Source organism: Protopterus annectens, chromosome 6.part0 (genome assembly GCF_019279795.1).
Source record: "Protopterus annectens isolate FY-2018-M chromosome 6.part0, PAN1.0, whole genome shotgun sequence".
Taxonomy (NCBI): Eukaryota; Metazoa; Chordata; order Ceratodontiformes; family Protopteridae; genus Protopterus; species Protopterus annectens.
This window is the reverse complement of record NC_056737.1, coordinates 1561442060-1561459251: the sequence shown is the minus strand read 5'-3', so window position 1 is coordinate 1561459251 and position 17192 is coordinate 1561442060. Positions and strand designations below refer to the sequence as shown.

The window sequence follows — 17192 nt, the reverse complement described above, 5'->3', positions numbered from 1 at the left end:
TTCTGAGGAAGACTAGAAGAAGAGAATAGCAAACAAAAAGAGTGTTATTTGGGTTCAGTGTCTCATAGTGGGTAAACGGAATTGCACAGACAAATTAACACGAGAGACAACACTTTGGGCCACAACAATCTTACTAAGACAGTAAAGATCAATTCTAAGGATGACTAAAACAAAAGAAAACATGATTATATTGAACAACAAACAAAAAAATGTAATTTACATCAGGTCTAACAATAAAAGATCAGAGGTTATAGAAGAACTAAATCGACAGCCTGATGACAAGAGAAAAAGGCAGAAATCAGAAAGTGAAATAAAGAGAGAAAATTACAAGTGCTGATGTCTAACAAGAACACACAAAACAGAAACTGGTAGAAATGGAGAAAAGAGCAACAGAAAATTTGAATTATTTTGCAATTCCTGAAAAGCTTGAGGAAACAGACTATTAGAATCATGAACAATCAAATACATAAATAGACTGGTATTCCATATCAGGAGCAGCAGATTTAGAGGGCACATTATGCGTATGCTTTAAGTTTTACCACAAAAAAGCAACCAAGACCTATTTCTCTAAAACTGCAAGTGTACCAGCAAAGGCATCTCTGCTATATAAAATGTGGTAAAAGGGAAAATGCCTAAAATGGAAAACACCACAATTTATGTGGAAAATGACAATTCAGGGCACACGAGAAGAGAAGAAGCTGGTATACACAACCAATCAGAAGGCATAAAGAAGTTGGTACCTGGTTTAAAATGATATATCCAGCGGCAGCTATCTTTGAAGTGTTTTTCCCTAGTGGTAGCAACACGTTTATGGAAGCTGTAACTGCAGAAGAATGTTTTGTGTCGCATACTAAAATAGCAAGCAAAAGAGGTCACATCAGCTATTGACCAGCAAGACTATCATTGTTGGTGATCAAGATAGGAATATTCTCTTTTTAGTTAGCCCTTTTCAATTTTTAAAAAAAAGATGACAAACTGGCAGAAAAAATATGCATAGGAGCTGTCCAAAAGAAATGCAAGAAACCTGGAGTTGAACTAGTTACAAGCCATTAGAGGGCACATCAGTTTGGAAGAACACTAGTAGTTCAGTGGATATGCTAAGAGAATGGAAGAACTGAAAAGTATAAATCGTATTTTGTGAATCTTTTTAGTGCACGTGTGTTATAATATTAATAAAGCAGGGGAAACAAAAGTGGTACAGTCTTCTTTACAGAAGTGATAGTATTAAATAATGGCAAGTTTTCACAAAGATACAATGTATCAGTTTTTGTTAAACATTTTAGAGGCATAGCAGCTGTTGAGCAGATGGGGAGTGTTTGTGCTTTTTAAGTACAAGCAAACCAATTTAGATGTAAAACAGGCTTCAATAAAAAAGATGACATTAGAAAGTAGATCAATAAGCTAAAAATTAGCACAGATTGTTAATTCAACTGCAATTTTTGAAAAGGTAAGTAGAGAGGAGAGAAAATGGTTACAAATTGTCCTAGGTTGGCTACAGTGAGGTTCTTAGCCGCTTTTCCTTTCTGCAGCTCAAAAATGGCAGAATTTGGGGAGAACTCACTAACTTCACTGAAGAGCTCGAGGTGGACTGACAGAAGTAAGCTGAGGTAGCCAACAGCTCTAGGTATTCAAATATGGGATAGCTTAAAAACTTGACGACAGTGACCTTTGCGTGAGATCCTTCAGAATTTAAGCAACTGTCCTTTAAAGGGGCAATGGCAACTAAAAAAGCATGCATAAGAAATAAAGAATGAATATGGTAAGGAAAGCAGACTGGGAAAACTAAACCACTCCAGCAGCAGTAACAATTACACAAGTTTGAAATACAATATTCAAAAGTGTTCTGATGGTTAACTATTGGCCAGGATAAAAAGACCAATGAGCTTGTAGAAAATGTAAAAACAAGAAAATGCTTCCAAGTTTATTTCACAGGCATGGGTGGAAATAGTGTTTCAGCAGAAAGAAAAATATTTTTTGTCTTTAGTTGCTCACAGGTTTCAATGTATGCCATACCTCTCAACCTCTTAGGCAAGAAATCTGGACAAAGCCTGACATAATGGGGGGGACAAAGGCCGAATAATAGGGACAGATTTTAAATAATACTCTAATAAACTTAGAAAGTCATTAGAATAAAAAGATTTGTATTAACATGCACCTTCTTAAAGATATGAAGTCTGAAACTTAAATGTATGTCATTATTTAGTGACCTCAATTCTTAGATCATTCCAAAGATTTGGTAGAAAAAATTCAGCAGAATGGCAGTTCTAAAACTCCAATAAGCAAACAAAAAGAACGCCTTGGACCACGGTCTTCTCCTCTATAGTGTCAACACCAAAATCACAGAGCGCCAGTGAAATAGGTAGGCATTTTCTATACTAAAAACCCTATATTTCATCATGTAATCATACATTTTATCCATTTTCACTCTGTATGAATTACCATCTTTAACACTAAAGTCATTTTGTTTCTCACCAGAAACATTGTTAAATAAAAAGTCTTTTTTCAACCATTCCTCAGTAGTTTTACTTTTTGTATTACTTGAAACAGTACCTTCATGCACTACAAAAACAGCGCTCGTTTTGGGTTTGGCCCCAAGTTCATTAAAAGAACCACTTCTTCTCTCCGTTTCATTCGCTTCCTCACCCAAAATCCTCGGTGTGACTGCAGGGTTAAAGTTAGTAATATTGGTGTCTTCCAGGTCGCCGGTCCCATAATGGTTACCAATCAGCTCCCGAAAGGGAAGAGAAAAAGGGAGCTGATTGGTAACCATTAACATAACTTTAACCCTGCAGTCACACCGAGGATTTTGGGTGAGGAAGCGAATGAAACGGAGAGAAGAAGTGGTTCTTTTAATGAACTTGGGGCCAAACCCAAAACGAGCGCTGTTTTTGTAGCGCATGAAGGTACTGTTTCAAGTAATACAAAAAGTAAAACTACTGAGGAATGGTTGAAAAAAGACTTTTTATTTAACAATGTTTCTGGTGAGAAACAAAATGACTTTAGTGTTAAAGATGGTAATTCATACAGAGTGAAAATGGATAAAATGTATGATTACATGATGAAATATAGGGTTTTTAGTATAGAAAATGCCTACCTATTTCACTGGCGCTCTGTGATTTTGGTGTTGACACTATAGAGGAGAAGACCGTGGTCCAAGGCGTTCTTTTTGTTTGCTTATTGGAGTTTTAGAACTGCCATTCTGCTGAATTATTTGGTTTATGTGAAAGTGGACTATTGGCGTCTTTCTCTATATTAACTTGGTGTAAAAAAATGAGTGGCGATGGCCAGGAGGAAGCTGGACAGTCTAGAAGGCTTATCGGTCAGATCACTGAGCTGATAGATCTGCTTACGCCTCTCTGTGTCAGCCTTGTGGCTAACAGGAAGTGTGTGATGGAGGAAGCAGATGGGGCTGACGAAAGAGAGCAACCGAAAGGGAAGAGAAAAAGGGAGCTGATTGGTAACCATTATGGGACCGGCGACCTGGAAGACACCAATATTACTAACTTTAACCCTGCAGTCACACCGAGGATTTTGGGTGAGGAAGCGAATGAAACGGAGAGAAGTGGTTCTTTTAATGAACTTGGGGCCAAACCCAAAACGAGCGCTGTTTTTGTAGTGCATGAAGGTACTGTTTCAAGTAATACAAAAAGTAAAACTACTGAGGAATGGTTGAAAAAAGACTTTTTATTTAACAATGTTTCTGGTGAGAAACAAAATGACTTTAGTGTTAAAGATGGTAATTCATACAGAGTGAAAATGGATAAAATGTATGATTACATGATGAAATATAGGGTTTTTAGTATAGAAAATGCCTACCTATTTCACTGGCGCTCTGTGATTTTGGTGTTGACACTATAGAGGAGAAGACCGTGGTCCAAGGCGTTCTTTTTGTTTGCTTATTTGGTAGAAAAACACAAACTTTATGAGGAAAAGACCAAAAATATGACAAGCAAACATCTGGACATTCTGTGAAAATATGGACAGCTGAGAGCTATGATGTGTGCCCTAGCATGGCAATACTAACTGCGGTAGCACGTAATGTTTGTGTGGGCAACTGCTGACCTGGAGCAGATATCCGAAAATTAGGTGGTAAAAAAAATAACAAAAGGCTGGCATTGGCTGTTTATAAATATTCTGAAAGGTGTGCCTAAACACAGAAAAGTGCACTAGTGTTACTAAAACAGGTAAGGACCCAACAGATCCTGATCATACAGACCAATTTCAATCTTAAAACAAAACTATCAAATCTTTATGGATATACTACCCAAAATAATTGTAAACATTTTTACCATGGCTGGCAGACACTGTTCAATGTGGCTTTGTATAAGGGAGGTAAACACTGGCTAATAACTGATAACATTAACAGACCTATGATGATGCAGAAGAAATAAGAGTATAAGAACACACATAATGGTTGGCAAACCTGGTTATAGGAAAGCATTCAGCAGGGTCAACTGGGACTTTATGAGCAGGGCAAAGGCACAATATGCATTTCTAAAAATAAAACTGTCTTTCGGCTTTTCCTGGTTAGGGGTCGCCACAGTGAAACTCCAGTCCACTAATGATTGGCAGTTGATTTTTTACATGCTGGCTTGCCGGGCCTAACGCACAGCCTACAATGAAGGAACGCCCATCCACGCATGTCGACACACAGAAGACGCTCTGAGAATCGAATGAGCAACATCTAACTGTGAGGCGACAACGCTACCGCAGCACCACCACCGCAGTTAATATGCATTTCTAAAAATAAGAATTAATACTGAAAAGACATGAAAGATCACAGGCAAGAATAAAGCTGGGAGGAATTCTTTCAGGTGGGTTGGATTTGAATATGGGTACTAAGCAAGGATGTATATTTTCATGCTATACTTTTTGTCTTTGCTGATGAAAATAAGAGGCTAAAAAAACAAACTTTTGTTTACCAGTACAAAAAACTCTGTGGATAACATTATATTTAACCTAACAAAACTAGAAAATATTCCTATTTTTCTAGACAAATGAGACAGTTTCAGGTATATTACAGGTTATCACCAACATGGGAGACCATTGCTCCACACCTATAGTCAATTCCTCCCTGGTTAAATCTGACCACAAACTGATCACCATGGAAATCTCCATCTCACCTACCCCCCCACTAAAGTGACCACCCTGATAAACTTCTCTAAAGCCAACTTTGGGCTCCTAAAAACAGAAGTGGCCAACTTCTTGGCACCCATGCCAGTGGAAAATAGCTGCATGACTGCCGAATCAAACACCAATGCACTGTACAAGCATGTACACAAATGCATAGACCCAAACAGAACTAAGATGCTCCCTCCAAAAAAAGGAAACCAATCTGGTGGTCCCCAGCCATCAATAAACTCTAAAACAGAAGGAAGAAAAAAAAATGAGGTCACAAGACTGGAAAACCTCCCTTATCAGTCTCAACAAAAATCTGAGATCCTTTATCAAATCCTCTAAAGCCAGCTAAGAAGGCAGAATTGCGGCTCACACCAAAAACAACCACAAAGTCTTCTACAGCTATATTAAAAACCTCAAAGGCAATACTTTGCTCTGAGTTATTGCACAATGGTACCTCCTATACTGAGCCAACAGATATAGCCAACATACTGGCCGACAGATTCAGTGCCAACTTTATCCCCCCCCCCCCCCCAAGGGCCCTATCACAATACATGAACAAATCCTGGTACCCACCATTTCTATGGCACAGGTAAAAGCTGCATTGCCCAAAGCCAGGAATACAGCGTCCATGGGACCTGATAATATCCCTGGCTGCATCCTACATGAGCTACAAAATGAACTGGCACATCTGTGTGCCCTGTTCAATCAAAGCCTTACCTCAGGCTATGCCCCTAATGAATGGCACACTGCTACAGTCATCCTGTTCCATAAAGGGGGAGCAACTACAGACCCTGGGAACTATCGATCTATTAGCCTGACGAGTCTGGTATGCAAAGCTATGGAGCAGATCATCATGTACCTGCTTAACAAAGATATAGGCAATCTCCAGACTCTTGACCCCACACTGTTTGGCTTTGTCAAGGGGAGATCCTGCCTGCTGAACCTGGTTGACTTCTTCAAGGCAGTGGATGAGGGTAAGGCAGTGCATACAGCCTACCCCTGACCTGGCCAAGGCCTTTGATACCATTCCCCACTCATTGATATCATTGATAAACTCACCAAACTAGGCACCAATCCTTACATCGCTAGGTGGGTTGCAAACTGGCTCACAGACAGCAGCCACTGAGTGAAAGTTGCAGATTCCAAGTCAGACTGTCGATCAGTCAAGGGTGGAGTCCCACAGGGCTCGGCCCTGGGCCCTCTCCTGTTTGGCATCTACTTCTCAGAAGTCCAGGTGACCACAGGACGATTCTGGCTGACCAAGATCGCTGATGACTGCAAGCTAGGAGTCATTAACAACTCCCCAAGTGATGCAGACATCCTACAAAAGGGCCTCTCTGAGACTAATGACTGGTGTCGAAACTAAATAGTGGATGGGTAACAGAAAGTTCATTCCAGGGATCTTTCCAGTTGCCCTACTGGATGTGGGCACAGCAAACTAACATCGGGTGGCATGGTGCATGGGCAATTTTTTTTTTGGGCTAGGCTTGTAAAGGCTCCAGGGCCATTAGCCTAGTACACACCTATGAACCTATAATGTGAATGAATGCAAGGCAAAGGAACAGCAGTGAACTATGTGACTAAAGGAGTTGTGTAGCAGTATCCATATTTACTGGAAAATGACAAAATGAAGAATTTGGGCATTTGGGTTAAAAGGAAAGCAGAATTGTCAGGAAAGATATATATATATATATATATATATATATATATATATATATATATATATATACACACACACATATAGGTTCATAGGTAAGTACTAGGCTATCTGCCCGAGGGCATCTATAAGCCTAGCCAGAATGTGTTGGCTTTTGCCACCCCTTAGATTAGTTCTCTGTGCCTCTGTCCAGCAGAGCCACTGCAGTGATCCCCGGGGTAAATTTTCTGTTACCCATCCACTCATCAAGGTTTCTCATGAAGAGTGTTAGTGAGGGTCTCTGCCTAATGTAGATTGGAATCCTGTTCCAAAGCATGGGAGTCTCTGGGACAGGAATCTATCCCCCTAGCACATCCTATTTATCATTGTGGTGAGGTTTAGATCCCTAGAGCGTGTGGCTCTTGGAGATTTGATTTTTTTTTTAGGTGGAGCATGTCCATTAATTCTGGGTTGGACATGGCCTTGTATGTCAGGCAGAGATCACCTCTGAGTAAGTGGTATGCAACAGAGTACAGCTGGAGTTTCTTCAGTTGGGCTGCATAGGGCATATGTTTGAGGCCAGTAATCCTTTTGGTGAGGTACTTCTGTGGTCTTTCCAGCTGTCTTGTAAGGTACATCCCAAATGGGGCATTGTACTCTGTGATGGGTCTGATGAGTAGAGGAGCACAATAACATCTTTTGTTCTAGATGCGAACCCTTTTGTGATTAGGTAGGCCACATAGAAGGATTTTCTAACCACCTTGGCAATATGATTATCAAAGGAAAGATTACTATCTATTTGGGTCCTCAGATCCCTTATTACATTTTCTGTATTTAGGGGACTACCACCTATGTGGTAGTTCGTGGGTACTTTGTTTTTTCCAAAGGGGATGACTATGCACTTTTTGGCATTTAGCTTGAGGCCATGATTTTGACACCAGGTATCCATCTCAGTGAGACCCTTCTAGAGGATGCCTGTATCAGCTGGAGTCAATTATGGCTCCTGGTTTGCAGTCGTCTGCGAACTTGGTCAGCCATAGTCCTCCTGTGCTTGCCTGTACCTCTGAGAAGTATACACCGAACAGGAGGGATCCCAGGATTGAGCCCTAAGGGACGCCACTTGTAACTGATTTAGAGTCGGACCTAGAGCCTGCAACTCTCACTGTGTGGGGTCCTATCCGTGAGCCAATTCGTGATGCAGGGATTTTTATATATATATATATATATATATATATATATATATATATATACACATATATATATAATATATATTTATACATACATATATATATGCATATATATATATATATATATATATATATATATATATATATATATGCATATGGGGCAAGTACTGGATGAACAAGCAATTATAAATAAAGAAATGACTTTTTTAACTTGGAACTTGAACCTATAGGGGTCAATGTGTAGAAAGGTTCTGGTGATGCTACAGAATCCATCATCCAAAAAGGAAATCACTAGAAAATGGAAATCATAGCTCAAACTAACCTGGCAGCTGTGCTGGACAGTATGAAAGAAGCTCAGGACAAAGAGGCTGGATCTCTAGAAACAGGAATAAGTAAAATGCATGTAAAGAAACGGTATGTGTGGGAACAGTGCATGTGAACTACTGTGCAGGAGAAGCAGTAGAAGATGATGGCTGACAGACAGTGGGAGAACAATGAAGTATATGCTGTTGGGAAAAGTGCTAATACAGTTTCTTCTTTTTTTTTTGTACACCATCCCAGTCCGGAGCTTGCCTGATTGCTTCAGCTACTGATAACACAACTGACTTATTCATTCCAGGGTCATGAAGTCAGGCAATCACAGCCTAGGTGAGTGTGCAACGGTACATTCCTTCAGACTCTGAAATCCCAATCAGCCATTCCATTGTCCTGTAAAAATCAGGTGATAGGTAGGGGCCAGCTTGCTGTTTCTGGGTGGCAGCCTCCCCTCTCTTCTCACTGGGAGCACTCCAACTCAAAGTCCACTAATGTTGTCCCCCCGAGAAAAAGCATGTCTCCACATGCTGGATTCCCCCCTCTGCTTTCCTCATGCTAAGCAGCATGACAGCTCAGGCTCAGCTGGCCCAATATCTCCATTAGGTAACATCCAGTATTCCTGCTGTGTCGCCTTTGTGGACAGCCAGAGTAGACTCCCTCCCCAGAATGAAACAGCTAGCAAGCCATCTTTCCTAGCTAGCTCCTAAGTGTTAATAATGCTGATGGAAGGTATACATGCAGAATAAAACTATGCCAAATGAAAGCTGAAAATGTTAACAGATTATTGTTAACTTTGTGAGTATTCATTTTACAAACTGTATGTGAAATAGAGCTGTTTGAAAAAACTTATTTGGATTCAGTGCCTGTTTGAAAAAAGTTCAGCTTCTTTGCTGGAAGCACACTATGCTAAAAATGCCGAAACTATATTAGAATTATTTAATCTTTATTTAATGGAAACATTAAGGTGGTGAAGTTCTCTTACCTGGACTCTGACTGCCTTTGCTTTTCAAGCGGCCTTACTCTCTTTCTTGTAACTGGAAGTTTGGTAAGGTCAACAGCCTTCGACTCTCCACTGCTGTAAGCAAATTCCAACACTCCGTTCCACTCTCCCTGCACTCGACACACAACTGTGTTTGTGGGATTATGCTTTACTTCAGCCGTTACTCTGAAAAATCAACAAAACAAAAATGCTTAACAGTGAAACTTAAGAAACATCCTTGGCCTTAAAAATTTGAAGCAGTAATGGTACACAAACACAGTAACCACTGTTAATTCAGATACTCAGAACAAATGTTTCTATATTATCTTCTGTTAAAATGTGGCTAAACGTTTTATTTTATAGGTAGGTTACACTGTAATTTTCCATAAAAGTTTGTATATTAAAATATTACAGGTGTACCATGTGCCTGATGTTATAAATAGTAGTAGTATTTAGACTTCCACACACTAGTAAGCTTACTGGTCCTTGGATTCACTCTAAAAATACCGACACTGCACTGCAGCTTGGGATGGGAGCAGTTCTGACTCTGCCATCCTTCGGCTGAGACATTAAACTGACGTTCCACTACCCTGGGTTGGTGGTACCTCAGGTGTATGCAAACTATCACATATCAAAAAGAGTTACGCAAGCTTCCCTGTGCCCTTGGAAAACTTTTCCTAGTCAAATTCAGAATGAATACCACCTTGGGTCTCCCTTGAAAAAAGATCACTGGACTAGTGAAATTAACAAAGCATAAACAACTTAAAAAAACAACTCTACAACACATTTGAGAAAAAGTCCTGTGCAGAAATGCAAAAATAACATAAATCCTACAAGTCTGGTTTTGAAGGATTATGTTTTCTACAGCTTAAGCATTTATATTTTATATAGCTGCTGAGGCAAGAACATTCTTCTTTCCAACTACATGAAACAAAACACAGGCACTGAGATTCAAAAATGCACAAAGTGGAAACCTTATTTCAGGAGGTTTCTACATCACTCTAAGCTTTCTCCATCTGATACTGCTTTACTTCTGAGGTTTTCCCTTCAAGGGGACCTTAGCGCAGACAGTGGTCTTCTGGATGAAGTCAATTGCTAAAGCAGCAGTCTAGGGGAGTGTCTAATGCCAACTGGCCATGTGCTGATTGGGTAACGCTAATTGGCCATGTGCAATCAGCCATATGTTCTCCCCAGAACTGATCACGAGTCCAACATTACTTGGCTGAGTGACTAAATTTTACTCTAGGAGAAAAAAGTCAACACTATCAAAAAACAAGATTTATGGGACTAATGGTGTGTGTGTGTATCTGTCGTAGCATGAATGAAGCTAAATGAATGGATATCTGTCTGGGAGGTCACACTATGGTGGTGAATTAGGGGATGCCAAGTCTGTGTGGGTGTTGTGTGTATGAACGCAAATTTGTCCCAGAGGTTCTAGCTGTGTCCCTCACTGACAGGGGCGACAAGTGCTGACTGAGGTTTCTTTTTGGGGATAAACTCTTGGCTATGCTTGTAACGGCACCAGGGCTATTAGAGTAGTAACCTTCTATGATCCTATGGAGCCTGCATAAGAGTGCATGTGCGAGTGTGAACAAATGTGTGTGGGTGGGGGGCTTGTTTGTGAAGGAGTAGATGAAAGTGTGTACGTGTAAAGGGAGTGCCTTTACTAATGTAATACTTGGGCTGCTAGGGACAGCACTTGCATGGTCAGATCTGGCAACAAAGTGCTCCATTCAGAGACATGGTAATAAACTGCTATACCATGTGTATGACCTGGAATTTCTCTCCTTTGTGCTGACTAACCTGAGGTGGAGAATTAGTCTGGATGAAAGGAAATTTTCTGAATACTAAGAAGGGTGATAAATTTACTGAGAATTTATGTACACATTCATGTTCTACTATATTTTACTGCTGAGTTTTGTACATCCCATAAAACATTAGTACATTTCTGTGTGCGCGCACATGCATGTGCACATGCTCGTGTGTGTGTGTGTGTGTGTGTGTGTGTGTGTGTGTGTGTGTGTGTTCATCTGAAAAGAAGACTGAATGCTGTAATTAAATCAAAAGGTGCTTCAACAAAGTATTAGTTTAAGGGTGTGTGCACACTTATGCAATCAGTTTACTGCATGTATTTTATTTTTTATATTTTTCCTCTAACAGATTTGTTTTTCAATTGAATTGTACAGGTTATAGGTCACATTAAAGGTGGGAAAAGTTTTGAAATTATTTATTGTGGTCTCATTTTTTTATATCACAAAAACCTGGCATTTTAATAGGGGTGTGTAAACTTTTTATATACACTGTATGTGTTCTCCAATATGATGATATTGATCTTTGGGGAGCCACACTCCTAGAGAACTATGATCAAACAGGTATCCCTTACTGCAGGTTCAGGAGAGGAGCTGAACTTTTGAAATTGTGACTGAAGGAGTCTGTCAGTCTGTTCAAATTCCTGGACATGTGAAAAGCAGTTGGGAGAGAGAATCCAGTCTACAGCCCATTGCCAGTCCTCTACCTCCTTCCTGAACAGAGGTTGACTACATGCCATACCATGGTCTGGATGTCTGACAATAACAGGGACTCTGGTCTCACCTCTATTTTCAGAACATGGAGGGCCAAGAACACTGACTTGACTAAAGCTGGTTTATGTGCCCCGCCCCCTCTCCTGGAAGCTCCATTTACTCAGCACAATGAAGGAGACCCAGTGAGGCCACTGACTCACTAATAAGCTGTTTGTTACCACAGATGGTAATGGACTCATATTCAGAAAATTTAGTGCATTAGCAGTCCACCCTACTATAGTCCAGTGAAAGGGTTTTAACATTACCATGAGGTTTGTGAGAGAATTACTTTGTAGTCACTGGTACCTCACTATTCACTAATGCAACTGTATCAAAAGGTGGGTAAACCAAACCATGAAGGCAGTGGCTACACTGATGCCAAGAAGGTAGAGAACTGCATACACTGCCATCCACTTCTACATCTTAACCTAGGTTACCACAACCTTGACTTCTTGGCCTTCTCTGCAGGCAGGAATGGCCAGAGATCACTGCACTTCACTTTAAAACAGAAAATGTTATGTGTTAGGAACAAAGCAGACTTCTTGCTTTTATAGTAGCCCTAGCATAATGACTAAAAGACAACACAAGCAAGGACCCCTACCTACGAGTCCCCTGAAGGAGCCAGGTTTGTTTACAAAGCACAAACAGTCAATATTAATTTCTACAACTGTTAATATGCAATCAGCTGGCTTTTCCCCAGAAGGATGAATAGCCGGTGTACTCGAAAGTTCCCATACACCAAAACTGAGGTCACATCATCATGGGGAATCTACAAGTTAGCAGAGGTGTGGAGCTTCCCCCTGCAAAACTGCTTTTTTTACTCTCTGATGCCATTACTATTTCCATACATGAAGCCAGAAATCCTTTTTCAGCTCTGGTATCAGCTATTACCACTAAGTGTTATCCCAGTGGCAGAGAATAAATGTTTATGTAGGTCAGTAGTAAAAGACCCAACAGCCACTTATGTACTAAGTGAATGACAGCAAGAAACCTGGTATATTGTGGACTTTTTTCTCCTTCTGAAGGGAAAAGAAATACAGAAGGACAAGTTACTACAGGTTGGATGGCTAAGACCCTTCTGGGGTAAGTGTATTTACAAGTACTAGGCTAACTGCCCCTGTGGGTTATTGTAAGCCTAGCCAATTTCCTTCAAAAGTCAGAATCAAACCCTGTACCTTGTGTATGTGAGGTAAACACCCTTTCCATTCTGCCAACCTAAACCCAATATATGTGCAGGAATGCTGAGTAGTGGTACATATGGGTCTCACCAGACATCAGTACTATATACCTCCCTGTAAGTCAAAAAAATACTTCCTGAGATTGATTCGGCACTGTCCATCCCCTAGCCATCCCTTTGGCATCTGAGCTTTACTAGCAGATTACGTCAACAAAATGTCTTGCATTGGCATGTCCTGCCTTATAATCTGTTTTATATCTACATATCTTGTATATTTTAATTCTGTTTATCTGACATTCAAGTTCAGCAGAGCCCATTTTTAGAAGATGCTCTAAGAGGGAAAAAAACCTAAACAAAGGGAAGTGATAGTACATTGCAGAATACTTATGATAATTTAAGTTAATATGAGTTACAACCACCACCAATTCACAAATAGACATGTTGCAGAGTACTGGGGCAATTCCTTTGACCTATGACACACACACACACACACACACACACACACACACACACACACACACACACACATACACACACACACAATGTAGTAAATCTATTACCAACTAGGTGGATCACTGCTGAATGAGTACTGTGCTGCTAATTTAAGAATTCATCTTGGATATTTTGTAATTCTATTTTTTATATTTTCATTGCAGTACACCAAGCAATAATTTACTGAACATAAAGTAATACCATTCTAGAAAAAACCAGCAGGTTATCTGGCATTTATAAATGTTACAGCAGCCCTCATATTCAGTTTACTGCACTTATTCTGCTTTCTGTACACTTCATTGTCTTCTTTTAGTTTAGTACCAGAGTTCAGCCAAACCACCATCAGCAAAAGTTTTGACTTTTAGTACTGGGTCTGTGTTTTGTTGAGTACTGTTCCCTGGTTATGATTTTGCTTGACTGCTATGTTATTACATTAATCTGTTTTATTCACTTAATGCTTGGTTACGCTGCTGGTTTTCCTTCCTCTCTACCTTTGTGCTTACCCAGTATTACATCAGTGTATATATAATCCAATGTATTCACCCTTCAATATGTTAATCTATTGATCTTCTTTCTTATTCATTTTTTTATTTCTGCTATTGATTATATAGCATTTTTTCAATAACACATTTGTTTCACTGCATTTTCCTGATGCTGCATTCGACTTTAGCTACTTTTATGTGGTTTTAGCTTATTTAGCAGAACCTTACATATCCTCTTCCTGGACAGCATGTTTCAAGGACACAGTTTTACTTCCTTCCCACAAGGATGGATACTGGTTTTATCAGATTTTATATCATGAAAAATTGTCTGCTACCGTGAATAGAGTGAAAGAGACTCTCACATTCCACCTAACCAGCAAGCAAAGTAATACAGGCAGTTTTGATTTGTTGGTTATGGCACAAAATTATATGAAGTGAAATATTTATTATGACAACTTAAATACGATGAACCTTTTCACCACAGTGGACTGTGCCAATTCCAGAAACACCAAACCTGGTGCATGGGTGACGTTTATGCAATTAACTTGGATGACATAGCTTCCTCTTCCTACTGATTTGTACTTACATAAAAATAAATCAAAAACAACCACATGCACTGTAAACATAAATGGGTTTAAAAAGCCAGTGATGTGAGACAAGGAAGTGACATAAAAAAAAAAAGATACTGTTTCAAGATGCACATGACCCCAACCAAACGTGTAGAATTGGGAAAGACCGTCATCCCCTCTCGAGACACTCCCAAAATAAAAGTTGGGAAGTGGCAATTTTAGTCAATCTTTCAAGTTGTCTGCAAATGGTAAATAAGCATCAAAATACAGTACGCCACCAGGCAGCAATCAGAAGTTATTTAAAGGTAACAACAATCACTTTGGCTTCATTGCCTTTTGCTGCCTACCCCCTCCTCAAGGCTTGATATTTAAAATAGTCTGACCTACATACTGGAAAAGAGAAGGAATATCATTTGGAGACTGTCTGACATGCCCAGAAGATATGGACTCCCTTAGCAAACAAAAACAAATAACACAAACCAAAGGAACCAAAACGGAGGCATAAGGGCTTTCTTCAAAAAAACAGCCTATCTTATTTTACACACATCACTCCCATGTAGCCAGTAGCCTCGACAAAATTTACAAATTGTACTGATTTGGCACATTATCACAGAGTAAAAATTGCTAATGTATCACCTTCAGTGGTCTCAATCCCCACCCTGTTATAAGTTATGTTAAATTCACACAGACCCCTGTTACCAAGTCTCTGGCATCTAATCTGCTACTACCAGAATACCCAGAATCAGTCAAGCTGGCTTCATAAACCTGAGGTGAGGTTAGGCAGTTAAATAAGGATAGTTCCCCATCTCAAAGATGTATTCAGGGTACTCTGAAAGGACACTTACACTTCCCATACATATGGAGAACCGGAAACTTCTTAAACTGGGGTAAAAGCTTTCTCATCTGCAAGAGTATTTGAAACTTCTAACTTTTCAGCAACAGACTGGGAGTGATAAAGGAAATGAGTGCTATTCTGTACCAGTAAATTCAATTCTGCATCAAAAAAAATACAAACACAGCTTGATGACCTGCAATGGAGTTACTAGATGGTGTCCACTATGGCAAACTGCAGCCTGGCATTTAAGGTACAGTGCTCTTCAATTCAATGAGGCAGAAACTGAACATCCACTGAGATAACTAATGATTCTTGTTACATGTTTCAGTCTTAAATGCTTGTACCACATCTGTTCAAGCATATTTTATTGATCCATAGTTATTTTTAAATATCTTTATTACATCATCACCTTTTAACTCTTTCGGCTTTTCCCGGTTAAGGGTCGCCACAGCGGAACTCCCGTCTGCTAATGATTGGCATTGGATTTTTACAGTGCCGAGTTGCCAGCCTGACACCCAACCTTCAAAGAAGGCATGCCCATTCACGCACACACCTACCTGCATGTCTTAAACGTCACTCGACCACGAGAGGACATGCAGACTCCAAACAGAAGCCGCTCCAGATGAGAATCGAACAGGAGAACTTCTTGCTGTGAGGCGACAACGCTAACCGCTGCACCATCGTGGCCTTTATCACCTTTTAAGTAATAAACTTAAATTTATGGAAAACAAACTGTTACGTTTCCATTTTCATCTTTCTGCAGTATATGCATGGTTTCTTTTTAAAAAATTTCTTTCATTCATAATTACCTAAATTGCTCAATTCCTGCCTTCCCTTAAACCTCTCTCCCCCACCTGAGCATTATTACGCATGTCTTGTTCCCACAAAGTCCATTTACATCTATGAAATTTGCTTCATCCCTTTTCTAAAGATCCTATCTCTAGTTCTCTTTCTTCTTTACAGTATTCAATAAGTCTTTTATAGTTGGTTTAGATTTTGATTTTCCAATTTCTAGAAATTGTCTCCCAACAGCATTAAACTTAGTAAGGCTTTATTATGTGTAGGCAACTCAGATCTTGTATCCCAAATCAAAGGAATCATTTCCTTTGTTCCTTAAGTTAATCTCAGATCAAAAAGAATTTGCTTAGTTATTCCCATTTCTTCCCCAAATTTCTGTCAAAATAGAGTAAGGATTTTTTTTAAATCTGCCAATTGTTACATTCCCATAAAACATGTTCCTAATTTTCTCCCTAGTCTCCATCACCTCTCCAACATTTACTACCGCACCTGTAGAAAAATCCTTTGAAGTCTACTTCCAGTATAAATGCACATACTTCTATGCAAAAATCCTAAACCTTCTGTGGACTTTGCTGCATACTTCAGTGTCCTACACATTTCTTCCCACTGTTCCTTTGTAATTTTCCTTTCTGTTCTCTTTCCCCAATCTTTTATGACCTCATCTGATTTACTCTTACACTGATCATGGTATATACCTACTAATTATTCCTTTTTACAGTTTTTTCTGTTCTATGCTCAAATGAAATCTTTACTAGAGTTGGTATTTCACCTAGCACTCCCTTATCTTTCTCTTTGCCTATATTCTGATATCAATCCCTGGAAAGAAAGGCAATTACTTACCTACAGTTTGAATTCCTGCCTAGTATCATCACACTCTATTACCTTTATCTCCCAAGATACCGACACAGAAAATTGTAGTAACTTTGCTAATTTTCTTTAGCAAATTCTACCCCCTTCTTGCCTATTTTCTATAACCTCTACTTGCAGAAATCCATACTGATGAAACATGTTTTCACCATTCCTGCGCTGGCTTAGTTCTT

At 39.6% G+C, this 17192-nt stretch overlaps 1 protein-coding gene across 2 annotated transcripts in view; it reads right to left on the bottom strand.

Annotated features, from left to right (window-relative positions):
* OSBPL11 (oxysterol binding protein like 11) overlaps window positions 1-17192 on the bottom strand; it is a 1295440-nt gene that overhangs the window by 144225 nt on the left and 1134023 nt on the right. For both annotated transcript variants that reach the window (XM_044075008.1, XM_044075009.1), the window contains exon 11: window positions 9242-9424. In XM_044075008.1, the coding sequence (XP_043930943.1) occupies window positions 9242-9424 (183 nt within the window). The remainder of the gene's footprint in view (window positions 1-9241; window positions 9425-17192) is intronic.